This window comes from Myxocyprinus asiaticus, chromosome 26 (genome assembly GCF_019703515.2).
Source record: "Myxocyprinus asiaticus isolate MX2 ecotype Aquarium Trade chromosome 26, UBuf_Myxa_2, whole genome shotgun sequence".
Taxonomy (NCBI): domain Eukaryota; kingdom Metazoa; phylum Chordata; class Actinopteri; order Cypriniformes; family Catostomidae; genus Myxocyprinus; species Myxocyprinus asiaticus.
The window spans coordinates 9,907,832-9,929,324 of NC_059369.1; the positions used below are offsets into that span (position 1 = coordinate 9,907,832).

At 36.4% G+C, this 21,493-nt stretch overlaps 3 protein-coding genes across 3 annotated transcripts in view; all 3 read left to right on the forward strand.

Moving 5' to 3' along the window:
- The first annotated feature begins 400 nt into the window (after positions 1-400).
- Positions 401-6,454, forward strand: LOC127416771 (tRNA-splicing endonuclease subunit Sen34-like). Its single transcript, XM_051656325.1, has 4 exons — positions 401-1,018; positions 1,107-1,248; positions 4,978-5,250; positions 6,023-6,454. Exons 1-4 carry the CDS (start codon positions 698-700, stop codon positions 6,238-6,240), a joined length of 954 nt encoding a protein of 317 aa, XP_051512285.1. The 5' UTR covers positions 401-697; the 3' UTR covers positions 6,241-6,454.
- A 2,835-nt stretch (positions 6,455-9,289) lies between these two features.
- LOC127416773 (B-cell CLL/lymphoma 7 protein family member B-B-like) lies at positions 9,290-15,085 on the forward strand. The gene is made up of 6 exons (XM_051656327.1): positions 9,290-9,549; positions 10,043-10,118; positions 10,222-10,324; positions 10,599-10,781; positions 13,004-13,083; positions 13,238-15,085. The coding sequence occupies exons 1-6, from the start codon at positions 9,305-9,307 to the stop codon at positions 13,307-13,309; spliced, it is 759 nt and encodes a 252-aa protein (XP_051512287.1). The 5' UTR covers positions 9,290-9,304; the 3' UTR covers positions 13,310-15,085.
- Positions 15,086-15,764: 679 nt separating this feature from the next.
- Positions 15,765-21,493, forward strand: part of LOC127416739 (tyrosine-protein kinase BAZ1B-like) — a 39,622-nt gene continuing 33,893 nt past the window's right edge. The window contains exons 1-2 of the mRNA XM_051656251.1: positions 15,765-16,508; positions 18,459-18,575. Coding sequence (XP_051512211.1) covers positions 16,390-16,508; positions 18,459-18,575 — 236 coding nt within the window. The 5' untranslated portion in view covers positions 15,765-16,389. The remainder of the gene's footprint in view (positions 16,509-18,458; positions 18,576-21,493) is intronic.

Below are 21,493 nucleotides of genomic sequence, written 5' to 3' on the forward strand. Positions count from 1 at the left end.
AAATCCAAGGGTGTAGATTTCACTTGAACATGAGGGGTTTGCCTTGTGAAGCATTTACCCATTTTTACACTGATCATGGTATAAATCCCCCCGGAATCTACGCCCGTTTGAATCTCATAATTATGACTTAACAAAGCACACTTTATTTATTTTTTTATGTGGCGGAAATGGGCTTCAATAAGGATATTTGGTTTCAAGACGCAGTTTTATAACGTGATGATAGTAATTGTTTGCTACACTCAAAAGTATGTACTTTTCTCTAACAAAAAGTGCATAGCCTACTTTTAGGCCGTAGTATATATAAGTATTGGCAGCAGCCCACTAGAGGGCGTCTGTGGTTCTTCGAGCTGATTGGCCAGAAGAACTTATTTTGATCACATGGTTTACAGAGAGAAGGGAAGTGAAAACCGCATGGTGTGGATTGTGAATGGTGATGAATGTTGCTCAGTTTTCTTGTAGTTAAATTTCAATATATTTGTTTTTTGTTTTGTTTTTCCAGCATACGAACCCAGTATTTAATTATCATTCGTGTACACCGAGACAGATGTGGAAATGTTGGCCAAAGCTCTTCTTTAAGGGAGTGTGGATGCAGTAAACTGTATGATCACATTCTCCTTGCGTCTAATATTATTCTCTTCGGGTGAAAACTCGCAATGTTTCGGTACATGCTTTATTGATTCATGTGAATCGAGCAGGGATGGACTTATCATCATCATCATCATCATCATCATCTAGTATGGAAATTAACGAGGGTTTGCATGCAAGAAGCGAAAGTGGTCATCAGCCGACAGAAGATGGTTTGATTGACATTAGTTTGTGCGGATCCACGCCTCTTTTGTGGAGGGTGTCCGATGTGAAAAGGTCCAGAGATGTGGGTGTGATCGGGTCTCTGGTGGGCTCTCTGGCCCGTCAGCCCCGGCAGAATGTGCGGCTGGGCAGACCGCTGGAGCTCATGCAGGAGGAGGCGCTGGTGCTGATGGAGGAGACGCACACTGCTGCAGCATCACGGCATACTCAGGTGTCACACTTGAACTGAGACGTGCACGAAACTACGTTAGCTATCTGTGGATTAGTGTCATGCATGTACTATTGTATTTTTGCTGCAGGAGAGTAGAGGTGAGGAGATGCATTCAGAGGCTGTGAGACAGTATGAGGCAGGTCTGGAGAGCAGTTATAAGGAACAGTGCGCTCTGGCCCTGGAGGACAAGAAGACTGTGCTCAGGAGAGTATTGAATGAGAAAGAGAATGGTGAGACCAGCTCAGACTGAACAACGCTTGAGAAACTAGTGATGTCTGTCTCATTAGGACTCATGTGTCTGCAACTGTATCTCTAGGCTCTTATTAGGCAGATATTTTGTTCCCTTATTGGTCTAATCATTAAGGTAATAGCATAAACTGGGGAGACAGTGGGCAGTTGTAACATTTTGTTTTTAAATTTTTCTTGATTGAAGGAATATTCTGTGTTCAATACAAGTTGAGCTTAATCGACAGCATTTGTGGCACAATGTTTATTACCACAAAAAACTATTTCAACTCGTCCCTCCTTTTCTTTAAAAAAGTACAAATCTGGGTTACAGTGAGGCACTTACAATGGAAGTCAATGGGGCCAATTTTTTGGAGAGTTTAAAGGCAGAAATTTGAAGCTTATAATTTTATAAAAGCATTTGCACTATTTCTTCTGTTAAAACTTGTGTAATATTTGAGTTGTAAAGTTGTTTATATCATAATTTTTATGGTTGTTTTAGGGTTGTGGTGTTTACAGGTTACTCAATAATGGCAACAAAATTGTAAAATTGGATGTAACTTTAGACAGAAAAGGTTGGTAAGTGATTGTATCACACTAAAATCATGTTAATTCACATTTTGTGTACTTTCTTGTGGTTATGCTTTTGAAACAGTGAGTATTTTAACATTTACTAATTGGCCCCCATTCACTTCCATTGCAAGTGGCTCACTGTAACCCAGATTTTTTTTTTTTTTTTTTTTTTATATAAAGATAAGGCGGGAAAAGTCTAAATGAATTTTTGTGGTAATCAACATTATGCCACAAATGCTGTCGATTGAGATGAACTTGTATTGAACCCAGAATATTCCTTTAAGTTTGAATTTCTTGCCATTACATTTCTTTGCATACTTTATATGATTCTAATTCTTTTAGCTGTCTGGAATTATATGAGTTTAAATCTAAAGTCAAAGTGCTACTTACCTACATTATAATTATTTGAAAAAAGTTAAAACTTTTCCATGACTTTGCAGGCGTTTGTGATTACTGGATACAGATTTTTATTTATTTATTGTTTTATTATATAATTTTGATTCAGACTGCCTTGCAAATGAATCATTTAGACAGATTTATTACACGGCACTCTGGAATACTTGATTCTGATTGGTCAATCTTGTCATCTAGCAGTCTGATATTTCAGAATAATGGTGCATTCCAGACAACTCAGAACTGGGAATTTTCCCACCTCATACTTGAAAATATTGACTAGACTGCTGCTCGAAGTTGGACAGCTGCTCGAAGTAAGCATCATTGACGTCATTTCAAAGATGGTGCCAACTAACGAGCATAGCGCTGAGCTGGGTTACAAGAAACATAAAAACAACATTTTAAGTGTTTTCATTGCACAAAATGTATGAACATGCAATGTACAAGAAATGTACAAGAGGATATTTTGATTTGTATGTGTATCAATCAATGCCTACGTTTTCACCTATTTTGCTTGTTAATAAGCTACTAGATAGACTTCCAGGTGCTAGCTAGCTAACTGGCTGTGCATGCCAGTATATTTGACATTAGGATAGGTTACTAATACCCTCCCTGAATTTTGAATAACATGGCTATTGCGAACTTGTATGAAATACTGGTTTCGGAATAGCCTGAAAATTGCTTTAATTCCAGCTTGAGGCAGTTGTAACGTAAATTGCCATGATAACACAAAATATTATTCTTGAGTCATTGCGAAATCTTGTGGTGTGTACATGGGACAGTGACGTGTGATTGACTGGAATGCATTGATGTCGGAAGTGGGAAATTTATATTTTAGTCATTTTCACAAAATGAACCAACAGAATGCAAACTGGAGGTTCAATTCGGCTGTTTTTAGAGACTCCGATTTCTTTTTTTTCTCACATAATATAATTTCAACACATCTTTATTTCATGTCAACTGATTTATTTATTTGGTAGGTAGCCATATAATAGCAATAATTATGAAGGTAAATCAGTAGCAAAACTCGAGAGCTTGCATATTTATATTTGAGAACTTGTACAATAAATGTTTGTACTCGTAAGTCAAAGTTTATACTCACAGCACCGATGAGAAAACTTGTAAAATAAACATTTTAAGTTGAATGTTGCAATCTGCACAGTAGTCACAAATGTATAAATTGACATTCACATAAATACAACTACAGACATAAACTTGTATTACACATTAACTTTTGTACTTTAATTTTCGCAGTACAACCCATTTCATTGGCTAGGCATCAACCAATAAAACGAATTCATTGCACCCTCCCCCGCCGAACACTGGACTTGCTCTCTTGCATCAGGAGTTTACAAGTGAGTTTTGCTACAGGTTTTTCTCAAAAGAAGTTGCAAAAGTCAAGGCGTGAAGATTTAAATTTGCAGTGCCAGATTTGAGAGGTTGTAAGCGCCGATTTGTGGTTGTACTGCGAAAATGAATTAAAGTACAGAAGTTAATGTGTAATACAAGTTTGTGTCTGTTGTTGTATTTATGTGAATGTCATTTTACACATTTGTGACTACTTGTCTGCAGTGGTGAATTCAAAACACAAGCTTTGAAATGTTTTTTGTGAGTGCAGATTGCAACATTGAACTTCACATTTTTAATTTACAAGTTTTCACATAGGTGCTGGGTGTAAATTTCAATTTACGAGTACAAATATTTATTGTACAAATACTCGAATCCAAATATGCAAGCTCTCCAGTTTTGCTACTGATTTACCTTCATAAATAATGTATAGTTAGCTGGTGGTTGCACCGATACCACTTTTCCGATTCCAATATCAGAAATCTCAGTATCGGCCGATACTGATCCCAAGCTGATACCAGTGTTGTTTTTTTGCATAATCAGTTTAGAATATGTTTACATTATTGTGTGGAACAAATTGGGAGTACTCTTCAATATGTAAAGAAACACAAAACTCTAGCTACACATTATTTCAATATAAATATAGCTTATTAAGAAACACTTTATTATTAACTAGTATACTGGATAATGTAGCAGCAAAATTAACAGTAATTCCAGAATTCAAGTGTTCAGTAGAAAAGAAACCAGTGTTTTATTTATTTATTTTTAAATGTTTCAACTTGCATCTGGACTTTAAAGGATTCAGATCTCTTTTTTATTTTATTTTTTTTTTTTTTGTTCAATTTAGTTGTAAGACATCAGTCCACTTTTCATTCACACAGTTATTTTTTGGAACCCATTCAACTTAAATATTGTTATAAATTTTGAACAAATACTAATGATGACAATAATAATAATAATATTACATTTGTATTAATGTAATTATTATTGACTTAATTTTAATTTTAAATACAACAGTAATATATTTAAATCGTGCACTTTTTAAACCCTCATGCTCTTTTGACATTCTAAACTCTCCAGGAAGTCCTTTGTGTCTGTCTGTAGGCAAGTTCACAGTAGTTTAATTGGCTTCTTATTCAAATTCTGATTCAGTTGATAAGTCAATGACCGTCTGTTACAATCATCCTTAACCTCGCAGTCAAGTATTTATAGCAGCTACCAGCAACAGCATTATCATCTGTCGTTCATGTGAACATTTAAACAATAACCTAGAGATAAAATAGCTTCAAATTTACATTTTAAAGCATCAAAATAGCAGAATTTTTTTTTCTTAGGCAGAGAGAAAATTACCAAGCATGCTAAATCATCATTGTAACTTGTTTATGAAATAAGTATTTTAGGGTCTCTCCTTGACCCTACAGGCACTGATGACTCAGGCAATGCAATTAGAGACCGACTTAATGCACTGGACCAAGCTTTCCATTTCCCATGGTCGGCTGTTGCGGTCCAGCTCTGTACTGCCCGGGCGGGTTTCAGCTACTGTCCCGAGGAGCGAACTGTCGTCTCCACTGACTGGCCAATGCCTCGAGATGAACGCTTGAAAACAAGATTCTGTGTGTACAGGGATCTGAGAAACAAAGGCTTCTATCTGACCTCCGCAGGGAAGTTTGGAGGAGACTTCCTGGTGTACCCAGGTATGTTTATGATGACCAAGAAAATCATAAAGCAAAGGCATATTTATTTTTTATTTTTTTTTTTTTTTTTTAGATAAATTGCAGGACAGGGCTCAGTTTTTTTTCCTGCCTGACTGGTGATTTTTACTTGCACTGCCATCGTTTTTAGGATAATGATGTCTGTTTGTCTATACAATGCAAGTAAATGGGGTCCAAAACTTTCAAGCACCAAAAAGGACATAAGGGCAGCATCAATGTAATCCATACGACTCCAGTGGTGTAATCTATGTCTTCTGAAGCGATTATAGTCTTTTTTGGAAATTCAGTCAAGCTTCAAATCTTGATCATGCCAAGAAGACTGCCGATGTTAAGATTGACAGTGAAAAAGGAGTCACATTTTGGTGGATTTCTCACCCAAAACAGATCATATTTCTCCAGAAGGCATGGATAAACCACTCCAGTCTTATGGATTACATTTACGTTGCCTTTATGTCCGTTTTGAAGCTTATTATCATTTTTGGGTGATTTATTCCTTTTAAATCGGCACAATTCGCAACAGCAATGGCCAATACATCAAAGACATGCAAATGTTTAACTTTACAAGGCATAAAAATACATGCACATGATCCTTGGCTGTAGTATGTAGTGACTTTTGAAACTTTTTCACATTGGTCCTGGGCCATCCTTTTATTGTCGAGCTCTGAAGTATTTTGGGCACATGACTCGCCAATATAAACTGAAGCATAAAATGTATTTTCAGCACAGCTCTAATCTTTATGCTCTCTTTCCATAGGTGATCCACTGCGCTTCCATGCTCATTTCATTGTGTTGTGCCTCTCCATGGATGAACAGATACCGCTGTGTGACATTCTGGCTATAGCTCGTCTGGGCTCTAATGTGAAGAAAACAGTATTGCTTTGCTCTCCACAGAACCCCAATGTGTCTGGACAGGATGAGGGCGTGGAGGGGGGTGTGGTGTATTCATCGCTACAGTGGAGCTCTATGGTTTAACTAATCAACTACAACTTGTTTGATCCATTCAGATTGTTGAGAGATGATGTGGTGCTCTTCAAACAACTCAAAGCCTCAGCTGTGCCTTTTTAATGTGTAGTGATTGATTTAAAAAATGTAATGACTGACAGGACTAAAATGTCTTGTAGATGAGCAGCTATGCAGAAGGATGTCCCGATATCATTGATTAAAAGTATTTTGAGTCTTTTTTGAATAGTGTAATATTTTTTGAATAGTTTTCATTGTTTTATACCTAAGATGAGTTCAGTATTTAATTGATGAGGCTAGTGATATAACATTATTATTATTGTCAGGTTATTCCGTTTGCGCAATTTTAACTTAATGAATATGCTTGTATTGTAATTTTAGGAAGTATTTCAGAAGTATTCTAACTTAAACAATGGCAAGAAATAGAACAGGATAGCACCTAACAGAATAGAAATACAGATTTAAATGTACTTTTGCTCAGTGAGGCATTGAGAGCTCGCTAACACAAGCCGGTCAATTTAAAGTTAATATTTTCTTTTTAAATTAATACATTTGTATCGATTTCTGTAATTTTATCAAACAGAATGGAATATTTTAAGGTGAGACAAACCAACTAATACCTCAAAACAACAGAATTAATAAAATCCTTTGCTAAAACTTGGACAGGATGGACATTGATACTGAGGACATGGGGGAAACCCTATAAATTAATTACAGATTAAAACATTATTTCTAAGAAAAAATAAATTGTTTGAAATATTTTGTTTTAGAGAAAGGAAAAAATTAAGAAACACCTGGAATATTACCAAATATATTGCCAGTTTTTAATTTTAGAAATTTGTGCATAGCACTCGGATATGTTGCAAAAAAAATGTAAATGTTCACTCAAAGCAAGCAAGCTCACTCAATTGCAATATGGTGATTAAAAACTAAATAGTATGGTCTAGAAAAAGGAATTTTAAAAATTTTAAAAATTCCAATTGTGAATTTAATATTTTATTTAAGTCAAAACATATGATGGAAACAAGTAACTAGACTGCATAGTACACTGTTAGAAATGTCTACAGTAAAAAATAAAACATTAATTGGTCAACAGATATTTACCTTAACATATAGGGCCCTGATTCTTGAGATAAGGGACAAAACTTGTCCTACATACAAAAGTCCTCTTTATGTTAAAAATCAAGAAATTCATAATAATAAAAATATTGGAAAAAATCTCAAGGAAATTTGTAAACTCAAGGCATTTTTTAGTTATATTTTTAAATAATTTCATTAGAATTTTTTTAATGCATGCTGTATACTTGGAAGCACATGTAACTTAACCTATCCTCAGCAAGAGGTCACAATGTTAAACTGCTAAACAAAGTGTTTAAAAACGCAACAAATTCATAAATATAAAAATCAAATGAAAGGTAGGGATATGTACAATATCAAACAGTACATAAAGTAAACTTTAAATTACATTTTCCATAAAAAAAAACTGCCTCTCAAAGTTATGTCCTCACTTTGCATCAACTCCGTAAGATTTTTTTATAATCCTGAATAAATCAGACAATGTCATGTTCAGCTATAACTTTGAGTACCCTTTTCCAACTTCCTGCTCATGGTGGATACAACAGTAGGACACGTGGTCTGGTAAATTTTATATTTTTCCATATTTTAAACAATGTTTACATTTCTGCAGTCACAGCTTCAACATGTCAATTTCGTCATCCCATTGGGATAATTTCTGTTAGAATTGTAGGATAAATTTTGGCATTTTAGTTTAGGTTATAGAGGCAGCCATCGGCGTCACCAGGTCATTTTTCCGGGGTTTCAGCCCCGAATGTTTATTTTAAATGTAGGCTACGCAATAATATTGCTAAATTTTGTTTGAAGTTCATGTGACGTGACACCATTCCCCCCTAGTTAAGCCCTGAACCACCTCAAGTCCTAGAAATGCCCCTGGAGGCAGCATCAACTGAGGAAAAAACTAAATGGCTCCAGTGTACAACACATGGTTAAGATGGAAAAATATTCAATTTTGTCAACTCCATCAGAATTTTCAGAATAGTGTGAAAAAAAAAAATTATAGAATGTATTTTAGCACTTAACTCCTTTAATAAACACCATTATTAGATAATTAAAGACTTTACACTGTTGTTGGATGGATCAAGTTAAAATAGTATGCTTTTAAGTGTGTCTGATGGAGTTGACTAATGAAAGGTAGATCGTGAATAAATGTTTAAAAAATAATAATTTAAAAGCGTTTTTATAAAAACGTGCTCCCTTACATGGTTCGTTAGCTGAGACATTTGTCTACAAATATATCCATTTCAAATTAATTTAATATTAAAAAATAAGATAAGATTTAAAGATTTAAAACCTGTTTTGTCCCTTATCTCAAGAATCAGTGAGGATAAAAAACCGATAATATATTTAACAGGAAAATACATGTAATTTTACAGTAAAATATTCTAAGAATTTTGTGTTTTAGATGTAAAAAGTAAGATTTTACCATATAATTAATGATAAAAATGTATATTATGTTTAACAAGAGAATACATGTACTTTTACGGTAAACTATTGTTAAAATTACGGTGAAAAACAATAATCGGGCATTCCCAGAAGTCCCTGCGTGACCCATCACATTTCATTATATTTTTTGGGACTAGTTATGTATTTTTTGTTATTTTTAATATCAGTTATGTACATTGGGGTGTTCGGTGTTATTTTTAAGTAGTTTAGTTCATGTTTATTACATTATTTTAGTGTCATGTGTTACCCTGTTCCAGAAGGTTAGTATATCAAGTTTACCTCCTTTAATAAAACGGTAGTGAAGGCTAAAACAATGGTCACTGTATTTTTACGGTAAATTTCTGGCACCACAACTGCCGGCATTTTACCGTAAACTTTTTTTTTTTTTACTGTGAACTCACAGCGCTTATACAGATGCCAAACACTGCCATCTGGTGGTATTACAAGGAAATTACATGAATTAAAATCTTCTTTTAATGTTGTGCAGCCATATGGTAGTTATTGGAAAACAGAATTCAAATTAAGTTTTATGTATTGTGATGAAAATAAATAATATATGGAGAGTGAACGACACAGAGAGGCAGTGCCATTGGCGCGTTATGAAGTCTCGCGAGACCCGGGCGAACACCGGACGAGAACGAGATCAAGTCGCAGACGAAGGAAGGCAAGAAAAGAAGCAGATCTGAACAAATTAATAAAACCTATTAAAATGTCCGGGCGATCCGTGCGGGCAGAGACTCGCAGCCGTGCAAAAGATGATATCAAAAAAGTAATGGCGGCAATTGAAAGAGTCCGGCGGTGGTAAGTAGTCTGTTTGAAAAAGGAGACAAGTTTCTTTCCTTCTGCGTACTAAAATAAACTTCAGGGTGGTGGGAGGGTTGACGTCATTCAATGACCTGACAGACAAGTAAGGCAACCAATGAGATTCGCTGTAAACGGAGTGTGGGCGTGTCTTGGATATTGAATGGGGATCGTACAATCTTTCAGTAGTTCAACTGAATGAAAGATTTTGTGTTAAGAAATTCTTGTTCGGAATGTCTGATTTTTACAGTGTAGATGTGTACACATTTGTATTTTATTTCTAATTCCAATTAACCCCATTATGATGCACATAGTGCACACTGTATGGGTGAATCTCACGAATAATTCATTAACATACAGTTACAATAATGCAATACATCTTCATGGTCCTAAAAACAAGTTTAATTTCCTTTATGCAAAATATAATTGGGTGATATATCACCAGACGTTTTTGCAAGATTCATTTGTATGATTTAGATTTTTCTGCTCCTAGGGAAAAAAAGTGGGTTACAGTGGGAGACACATCTCTTCGGATATTCAAATGGGTGCCTGTTACAGAGACCAAACAGGTGTGTATCAATAAAGATATCACAGATCATCTCATACAGATGTCCAGTTCTCAGATATACAAACAAAATGTTCATGTTCACAATGACTTCTTCTTTTTTTCAGATATATAAGCCCAAAGGGCCAGGTACTGCAGTGAGGGAATTAAAGGGTTTTCCGACAGATGTAGTATTGGAAAATGCTCGTTCAGTGCTACTTGATTTTCAAGGTAATATAAGTCTTAACAGGTTGTTTATGGCAGACACATGAAAGCTTGATATTCCCTCTGTAAACAGAACATTCCCTGTTGAAAGTAATGCAAATCTGGTCTGTTTTGTTACGCTCTAGTTACCTTAATTACAGCCTTCACTTTTGAAAATCAGTGATTTGCTTATGTTTAAACTTGGCATTACAGTATGCTTACTTATTTAAACATAATTTTCATAGTTTCTTCATGAGACTGCCCATGAATATATTCTCAATGTATTTGTTTTCATAAACAGATGACAACAGTAACCAGAGTTTCCTTTCGGATGCCTATCAGTCTAATACAAAAGTGGACAGCAGTAGCAACTCCAGTCCTCAGCATGTCAGTGAGGCAGTGAGCCCGTCCCATGCACCTTATTTCCGCACGGAGGATTCTCAACCCCCCACCCTGGGACAGGAGAGCATGGAAGCTGAGAGAGGTGAGACTTCTGGTGGCTTTTCTGCAACTATTACCGCCTCATATACACCGATTAGCCACAACATTAAAACCACCTGCCTAATATTGTGTAGGTCCCCCTCGTGCCACCAAAACAGCGGCAGCCCGTATCTCAGAATAGCATTATTCTCACCACACTTGTACAGAACTTTGTCAGTTTGAACCAGTCTGGTCATTCTCTGTTGACCTCTCTCATCAACAAGGCATTTCCGTCCACAGAACTGCCGCTCACTGGATGTTTTTTGTTTTTGGCACCATTCAGAGTAAACTTTCGAGACTATTGTGTGTGAAAATCCAAGGAGATCAGCAGTTACAGAAATACTCAAACCAGCCCATCTGGCACCAACAATCATGCCACGGTCCAAATCACTGAGATCACATTTTTCCCCATTCTGATGGTTGATGTGAACATTAACTGAAGCTCCTGACCCATATCTGCATGATTTTATACACTGCACTGCTGCCACACGATTGGCTGATTAGGTAATCGCATGGATGATTGTTGGTGCCAGATGGGCTGGTTTGAGTATTTCTGTAACTGCTGATCTCAGATAACCGCTCTGTACAATTGTGGTGAGAAGAATATCATCTCAGAATTCTATTCTGAGATGCGAGTTGGCGGCAAGAGGGGGACCTACACAATATTAGGCAGGTGGTTTTAATGTTGTGGCTTATTGGCGTAGTTCATTACAGGTCAAAGCTTGGGCAAGCACCAAAAAAAAGTAGACTTTGTTTATGATAACCACAACCATTGGGTCTGTGAGTGTTATTGACAGGGTAAATAGGCCAGTGTTTATATTCGGAGGAAGTGTAAATGTGTAATAATCTGTAATCTGTTATTAGGGGGTTGTTTTATAAGAGGTGAAATCAAACTCTGATAATAAGTTTACTTAAAGGTTCAACTCACCCTCATGCCATCCCAGAAGTGTATGACTTTTTCCTTCCACAGAACACAAATGAAGATTTTTAGAAGAATATTTCAGCTCTGTAGGTCCATACAATGTAAGTGAATTTTGACCAAAACTTTGAAGCTCAAAAAAGCACATAAAGGCAGCATAAAAGTAATCCATCCAACTCCAGTGGTTAAATCAATGTCTTCAGAAGCGATCTAATAGGTTTTAGGTGAGAACTGACCAAAATATAGCTCCTTTTTCACTGTACATCTTATATTTGCAGTCTCTAGGCACGATCATGATTTCAAGCTCTATTACACTTCCTAGTGCTTGACTCATGCGCAGAGCACTAGATGGCGCTATAGGAAGTGTATTCGAGCTTTAAATCATGATCACCAAGGAGACTGCTGTCAAGATGTTCAATGAAAAAGCAATTACATTTTGATCTGTTCTCACCCAAAATCAACTGGATCATTTAAGAAGACTGATTAAAACACTGCAATCATATATATGGATTACTTTTATGCTGCCTTTATTTACTTTTTGGAGCTTCAAAGTACCTTTCACTTGCATTGGATGCTATGAATCTCATGAAATGATTAGGGCTAGCGATTTAATGCGTTAATTCAGTGCGATTAATTTTATAAAACATAACGCGTTAAAAAAATTAATGCAATTAATCATGTCCCCAGACCATTATAAGGAAGGTTCCTGAGAAATTCAAGCTTGATGTACCACTTGTTTTCTCCAGGAGGCAGTAAGCGAAACTTCGGCTGTACTGTATAGGCAACGTGCAGCTTATACAAAGAACAAACCAACCCTTCAGCAGACAGCACAACATGAGGATGCGTTCTTGCGTTCAAAACACAGCAACTAAGGGATCTCAGGATGTGCTCTTCTAAGTTTTAAACTACGTTTAACTTGACACAGTGACCTAAAAAGTTTATGTTTATGACACGACGCGTCCTTAGATAAGTCCTCACAATAAATCTCTGACTGATTGACAAATTAATTTGCAAAATGGATTGCTGTGAACTGTATGCCAATGATTGGCTTATGTTCAATAATATGCAAATAAGCAATACACTGGATTCTAAAGCCGCTTTTTTATTGTCTTATAGCTCTTGTTATTGTCAGTGATGATTCTCATTATTCTCAATTCAGTATTGCTTTATTTTCTAACACTTTAAACATGAGATGTTTTATCTTTTCTCTGCATTACAGTAATGATGAATGGAAATAAAAAAATATATAATACTTTCTTAATTTGTTTCTGGGGTAAAATATGAAAATGATGTAACCTAATTTTTAGAGCCGTCATCGACCAGCAGTGAGGTCACAGATGAGCCCCCAACTCTAATTAAAGAAGATGTGTTATCTCTGTCTGCTCAGGTAACGTTCCAGCTGTCTTCATACAAATGTTAATCTGCTGCTTTGGATGAATTGAAAGAAATATTAGATACTGTAGATATTTTGCAAAACTGATTTGTATTTTGGAAAGCACCCATGATTGAACTTATGCAATGTATTACATTGTTTTTCATAGGAGGAAGAGGAGGTGGTTGGAGCCCCACTGCTTAAAAGAGTCTGCACTGAACAAAACTCAAGTCTGAGTTAGCACCACGAGCTAGACAACACAGGTCAAAAGTTCAATGAAATTTTCAGCCAAGACAAAACACATTGAGAGACTTTTTTTTTTGACCTGTCAAACTCCTGAGAGTTGCATTCATTTGATCAACAAATAAGCTTTTAAGTATAGCTGTCCATAAATTTCAATATTCTTTAAAATAATATACAAACACACCTGGAGTCACAAGTTCGAATCCAGGGCGTGCTGAGTGACTCCAGCCAGGTCTCCTAAGCAACCAATTGGACCGGTTGCTAGGGAGGGTAGAGTCACGTTGGGTTAACCTCCTCGTGGTCGCCATAATGTGGTTCTCGCTCTCGGTGGGGCGTGTGGTGAGTTGTGCATTGATGCCGTGGAGAATAGCGTGAAGCCTCCACACGCGCTATGTCTCCCCAGTAATGTGCTCGACAAGCCACTTGATAAGATGCGTGGATTGACAGTCTCAGACGCGGAGGCAACTGAGATTCGTCCTCTGCCACCCGGATTGAGGCGAGTCACTACACCACTACGAGGACCTAGAGTGCATTGGGAATTGGGCATTCCAAATTGGGAAGAAAATAAAAAAAATGAATAAATAATAATAATATACAAAGATATGCTTTACTAAGCAAATCTACATTTCTACATAAGATCATGCATTAGCCCCAACAAGGTACCAAATAGTTGGTCCAACTTATTCAAACTTTATAGACTTAAAACAGTAAAACGTTTCAGAAAAAAGTTTCCATTTCACAAAGCTTCACAATGTTTCTACAAAAAATCCACTGAATGGACAATCCTACGCAGTTATTTTGTAAAAAAAAAATAAACACGTTTTCTACTAGTTGGGCCAATATATAATAATATACAATCCAACATCCTGATGAAAATATTACATAAAAATATTTACATACAATTAAAGAATAGTTGACCCAAAAATGAAAATTCTCTCATCATTTACTCACCCTCATGCCATCCCAGATGTGTATGACTTTCTTTCTTCTGCAGAACACAAATTAAGATTTTTAGAAGAATATTTCAGCTCTTTAGGTCCATACAATGCAAATGAATGGTGACCAGAACTTTCTAGCTCCAAAAATGACATAAAGGAAACATAAAAGTAATCCATAAAACTCCAGTGGATAAATCCATATCTTCAGAGGCAATATAATAAGTGTGGGTGAGAAACAGATCAATATTTATGTACTTTTTACGCTAAATCTCCACTTTAATTTTCACTTTCAGATGTAAAAGTGAAAGTGGAGATTTAGAGTTAAAAAAGGACATTATATACATTAAATATTAAATAAGAAAATATTCCTTGTCAAAGAATTGGAGGGTGGGGGATTATTCTGCCACAAATGGACTGAGCATAAGTGATCAAACTAAGCATGCTCAAAAGCCTGTACGTTCTGCCTTCACCACCAAACTTGACATTGTATGTGCTCACTGTTACAATGTTAAGTTTCTCTGACTTAAATGGCATAAAAGTTGACTTTCTTAATCGTTTTAAGTATTTCTCCACTTTTTCTACATAAAATAGTTCAAACAACTTTAAAATTGAGTTTATCTGACAAAATTGAAGTTGGATTTTTTTTTTACAGTGTTGTTCTTTTCTTTATTTGTCTGTTGCTTTTCATTGTGCTGCATCCAATCACTGAACTGTGCATTAAATGAATGCTTATCTTTAATATATTGTAAGGTCATCTGAAGTCTGTATTTTAAATATGAAGGTTTCCACATTCAATCATATTTGAAGTATTTTCAAATAAAAACTCATAAGATTTTTGTATGATCGTAGTGTTGTCTTGAAAAAAAATATACCTGATTTAAAGAAGTGGCAGAAATACATATCACTTTGGATTTATATAGCTTTTCACAGATTGCATCTTTTGGTATACTGTAGGACAGATATTGAGTATTCTACAGATGTAAAGTATGAGTGTTTTTAAGTGGGTTTTAACTGAATCATTTTAGTTGATGTTAAATGCTTTAACAATGCTGTATCATCATTACATGTGTGGCCTAAACAAACGAAGGGGTATTTGAATTTCTTTTAATTGAGAATCTCTGTACATTGGCTCTTCAGTGTACCACGTGTGAACAGTTTAATCAAGACTGTCTCTAATTGGAAAAAGTATCGCGTGTACTCTCTATTGTCTCTGTTTAAATTCCATACAGCTGCCTCTTTTAGCTGAATGCGTGTCATTTTGGCATTATATAAATTCTGATCTTAAAAAAAATATTTTATTACTACTAAAATGTATCAATCAGACGACACATTGTCATTTGGGAATTATCTATCAATTTACCACAAACTGACCTCTAAGCATGCTTCCAAACACCTTATGTTTTATTTTGATTGGAGGGGTAGTTTCTTTGACAAAAGGTGGCGTTGGTTTGACTGACAGTTCATGTGACCAATAAAATACATCAGTCTGTGTCGTAGTTTTTTAATAGCCAATAGCTGTTAGCGGTGGGCGGGACTTGTTCGTGAGACGCTGCCTGCTACTGGGGTAACGGAGTTTTGAGGTTGTACGGAATGTTGCCGGTGTTGCAGGAACTCCCGCCATTTTTCAATCAGCTATAAACAGTCTTGTTTGTTTATGTAATCAACACGCCCCAAAATCTGTATCTACGCGGTTTGCAATCTCTGCGGACAAGGGAGTGGAAAGTCGTTCTGGCCTGGAGATTCGAGTGCAACACGGACCCGAGCGGTTTATGAAAGCCCGCCATACCCGCTCTGACGGACCGCCTCCGCCGCGTTTCGCGCTTTCATCCCCGGCATTCAGGAGCTTCCGTTCACTCCTTCCAAAAAACTCTTACAGCCAGATCACCATGACCCCACCGCTTCCCCGGAAACAGCGGATTTCCCCGTGGACATGTAACTGACCGATTAGGCCGTTGTTTTGTTTTTGTTTGTTTTGTTTTTACGCGCTTCATCAAGAAGTCAAGCGGCGCGCGCTAGCCTAGCTCTGACGCTACGCCGTCAACGCGCAGATTTCGTGGGATATTCAGTTTAAGACATCGACGAGTTCTTTCGGTACTTTAATTTACCGACATATCCGTGATCGCAGCAGCAGTAGCCCACGATGGCACCGTTGCTGGGTCGGAAGCCGTACCCGTTGGCTAAGCCGCTGTCGGAGCCGCCGGGCCCTGGAGAGGAGGTGTTCATCATCGAGCACACTAAAGAGGCCTTCAGGAACAAAGAGTATCCTTTATCACTGCCTCCACCATAGCTTTACACGCATCAAACACACAAACACTTGCATGCTTAAGTCTCTGCTTGTTATTTCCACGCGGGTCGTGTTGCGTGAACGTGTGGGATCGCTGTGCATTTATGCGTTTATTATTGTTTACTATTGTTTTCCTCTCAAGCGCTGCATCTTATTGTAACGCTAACCGGCTAAAGGTGACAATGACGCTCATATCGCGCGAGGTTGCACTCTTGGACAGGGATGTCTGTTGTTTTTTTATTTATTTGTGAAGCATGCTGAAAGTTATGTTGCTGGAGGTCTTTCTGCAAATGCTCTTGTCCTGTGCATTTTCAAGCGCGCTAATGTTAGCAGGCTAGCATCAGGACGCCAAGTGTGTCTGTATGACGTCTGGTGAAACGGTTTCCCATCCAAACTGCTATGACTCTTGTGTAACGATCATTTAGAATGTACGAGCAGCACACTCGTCCTATGTCAGCTGCGGCGTAAGGGTCAATAATAGTTTGTTTATATCATGCTTTGAGTGTGTGGCTTTGGTTGAGAAATGTGCATAGTTTTTGCTCAAGCTGCAGGTGGATTGAGGGAAAAAATATGAGAGGTTTTAATGCGCGAGGTCATTTGCGCGCGAGATGTTCACCGCGCCACGTGAGTCTGGTCATGATTGACAGGGGACAAGTAAAGCCGAACTTTAGGGCTTCAGCACCCACGTGCACTGTCACGACTGTGATTTGTTATTGTTAATGCATCGTTCACATAGATTGGATTTTTAAAAAAACAAATTTTCGATTTTTTTTTTAAACACCGAGTATTAAATGCCCAAATAGGGCAAATAGGTCTCTTTGACCGCTTTGTAACCAGCAAAAAAAAAAGTAAAAATATGTCAGGGGAGCTTTTTTTTTTTTTTTTTTTTTTAGCTAATCAGAAACACGCATACCTGTCAATCATTTTATGCGTTTTGGTTTGCTGACATCGCATTGGCTAAACATGGCTTTTTGGGGGCGTGGTTTTGAGCGTTATTGGCCAGGGGTTACTTACAGCACCTTTACATGGTTATTTCACCCCAAAAATGTAAAATCTGCTACCATATACACTTTTACACTTAATCGGTCATTGGTTCTTTATAGTTGCGTTTACAGATAAAGTTGGACATTTAAAGATTTCACATTTTAAATGTTAACTAAACTGAGGGCCTTTGAATGAGTGTACATTGCAACTTATTTGTAAATTTTGTAAAGCAGTTCACCCAGAGGTTAGTAATAAATTAATGTTGTTAATGTGCCTAAAGAAGAAATAAAACAAGAATTAAAACTAGTTTATAAATATTGGTTATCAGACACAAACACAAATAATCGGTATCGGATTGGGCATTAAAAGCCAATATACGTCAATCTCTATTTAAAACCATTTTGACTTTAGCAATGGCATGGTCAAGGGTTCGACTCCCTGATTAAATGTGTAGCTTGAATGTTATGCAAGTTGCTATGGGAAAATATTTTTTATTTTATTTAATTTTTTTTATATATTTGTATCTAATTATTATGTGCTTAATGAACAATGAAAAATGTGCAAGTAATAATTTGACTTTTATAATAAAGTTTATCCAATCTCTGTTAATTTTACGCTATACTGTGTCTGACTCTGTTATACCTTTTACTGCAGAAATTGTATTGCTGACACTGTTTTCACCAAAGCTGCTCTTAATTGCATATTTAAATGTGTGGGGACTGCTGTTGCAGCTGGCCCTTTAATTATTGAGCTGCAGTGCTACACACATGCATTATGAATGAGGCTCTCTCTCATAGAGGATGGACAAGCAGCTCACTCCAGATCAGCTATGCCTTAGAAGTGTGCTGCTTTATACTTGGTGCATCTTGTTGAGAATTTTTTTGTGCAAAAGATTGCAACTTTTCTACTGAAGTGTGTTTGTCCTTAACTGTACTGCTCAGAGAGTATGAAGCTCGATTACTTAGGTATGGAGAGAGGATATGGACGTGCAAAAGCACCGGCAGCAGCCAGCTCACACACAAGGAGGCCTGGGAAGAGGAACAGGAGGTCACAGAGTTGTAAGTAACAAAAACGAAAGAGCGAATGAATGCGCAAACAAACAAACAAACTCTGAGCAACTACTACAGCATCCTTTCAGTCATTAGGCCTCTCTTTATTCAGCCCAACTCGGAGCGTTCATTGTCGCACATAATGTAGTGAGAGTCTTCCTACCTAGATGGCCTTTTTGGGCAGTCAATGTCAGTTCATTGGGTTTTAAGACATGGGTAGCCACTATCACATACACTGCCAAAAGTTAGGAGACACTTTTTTGTTGTTGTGCCGGATAGTGGGAACTACTACAATACCGTTTAAAAATAAACTAAACTATCCCTTATGCTGTGTTGAGTTCATGTCACGTGACCTCACTGCTGTTTTCTAATTGGTGCTCTTGTGCCATCCCTCCCTCAAATCTAATAACTGCTTGTACTGACTGAGTCTTTACGGGAATCCAATGTAGAGACAATTTTCTAAATTGTAAAAACAAAAGGAAAAAATCTGTGACCTCCTCAACTGATGTACTAGCAGATTGCATGTGTGTGGTGGAGACAGAAAGAGAAAGGGATAATTCTGTCTCACAAGCTGCTTATGTAACCAGACACATGCACACTCGAGAACAGTGGGCAGTGTAGACCATATAGAGCGTTTATGTTTGTGTGTCTCAGGCGATGTAAGGGTCATGTGTTTTTGAAGCTATTTTTTACCACAAGTTATTCAAGCATGTGTCTCATCTCCCTCTGCTGGCCATGAAGAGGCTGCTGAAATTCTGAAATGCCTGAATGAAGATGTTTTGTTTCCATAACTCCACACTGCTCATTTCATTAAGTTTTGAGGATGATTAAGATCATATTGATTGGCAGTATAAATGTAGAAGCATTTTCATTGAAAACCTTAGCCTTTTTAGTTTTAACTTTGAACATTTATTTCATTAAACTTTAAAATGTCATAAAATGAAAAGAAACAAGATTTGAATTTTTGAAGCCTTCAATATTCTAGTGTAGTACTAAAAGTTGACATGCATCTGCCATTTAAAGAGTGCAGTCGTTCTCTCCATATTGATGCAATGCATGCAAGTTTTTGTCCAATAAATGCTCTCTAGGATGAGAATGTCCCTCCTCCAATACTACCAACCACCAATAGCAAGTGACCAATCATGATTTTGCCAGGCTGTGATGTAAACTAAAGGCTATTGGCAATTCAAATAAAAGTATGGCCCCTTTCATTGTGTCCCACCCAGTGTTATTGTTAACTAAATCTAAATGAAAGCGTTTCGGTTAACTGAAATAAAAATAAGAACTGAAATGACTGGAAATAATGGAAAGTAATCTAAAATACTTTTTCATCATTTAAAAACTAACTAAAATAAAGACCCTTTTTTTTTTTTTTTTAAATATACTGAAGGGTGAATATGGCTGAAGTCATTCTTTGTCACTTTTAAAGATGATCCAAATGCCACATAATCTGACATTATATCTTTATAGAAAGATTAGGATGTTTCCTACCTTAGTCAAAAGGAAAAATTAAGAAATACTCAATACTGTGAAGAAAAACCTTTTGGAGATCCTCTTGTGACCATCTCAAATTATTTTCGGGCAGTGTTGGAAAAGTGAGAAAGAGGATTAATTATTTTATAGAAAATATCTACAAATTATTTGAAATTTACTTTAATATTTTCTTCCACGTCATAAATTATGTAACATTTATTTGAAATTTAAATATTTACTTTCATGTCATAAATCATCATATTTAACATTTATAAACATTGTCAACTTTTATCACCTTAAAAAGATTTGCCTCAAATTTGTCATTTTCTTTACCATAGCTTTTCCCACTGGTGGTCATGAAATGAGCTCTGCCACACATTCTGATGTAAAATCATAAATGTAATACCTCAATGTTAATTGTTTACTTCCCAAATATTAGTTTAGTAATGATTTTAACTATTTAAGGAAATACATGTGGATAAAATAAGGGTCAAGCATAACTGTCCCACTTTACCCATCTTCACCCTATATTATTAAATGTAAAACATTTGCAATCTAACTTAAACATGAAAATGCCACTAAAAAGTGGTAACACAAGACTGCCCAGAGAAATGTAATGATGTTAGACATTTTAAATTATACCAGTAGGTGCTTTGGCAGCCATAAAATACTAAACTAAAATAAAAGCTAAACTGAAACTAGAAAACTGTGAGAACTAAAACTAACAAAGTGTGAAAACTAAACTGTTGAAATGACAAATTGAATATAAATTAGAAATAAAAACGAAATTAAAAATCCAAAACGAATAAAAAATATGAAAAATCCAAAACTATAATAACTCTGGTCCAGTCACTTCCTGATTCATATTTTCCAAAATGTTTAAATTCAAAGTTTATATTTTGCCTGCTTACAATGCTGTAATGTACTTGGAATAGCTCTGAATGAAATATATATATATATTTATTGCATACAGTTGAAGTCAGATACATTTAAACTCAGTTTTTCACAATTCCTGGCATTAATCGTAGAAAACATTCCCTGTCTTAGGTCAGTTAGGATCACTATTTTAAGAATGTGAAATGTCAGAATAATAGTAGAGAGAATGATTTCTTTCATCACATTCCCAGTGGGTCAGAAGTTTACATACACTTTGTTTGTATTTGTTAGCATTGCCTTTAAATTGTTTAACTTGGGTCAAATGTTTTGGGTAGCGTTCCACAAGCTTCTCACAAAAAGTTGCTGGTGTTTTGGCCCATTCCTCCAGACAGAACTGGTGTAACTGAGTCAGGTTTGTAGGCCTCCTTGCTCGCACACGCTTTTTCAGTTCTGCCCAAAAATTTTCTGTCGGATTGAGGTCAGGGCTTTGTGATGGCCACTCCAATACCTTGACTTTGTTGTCCTTAAGCCATTTTGCCACAACTTTGGAGGTATGCTTGGGGTCATTGTCTATTTAG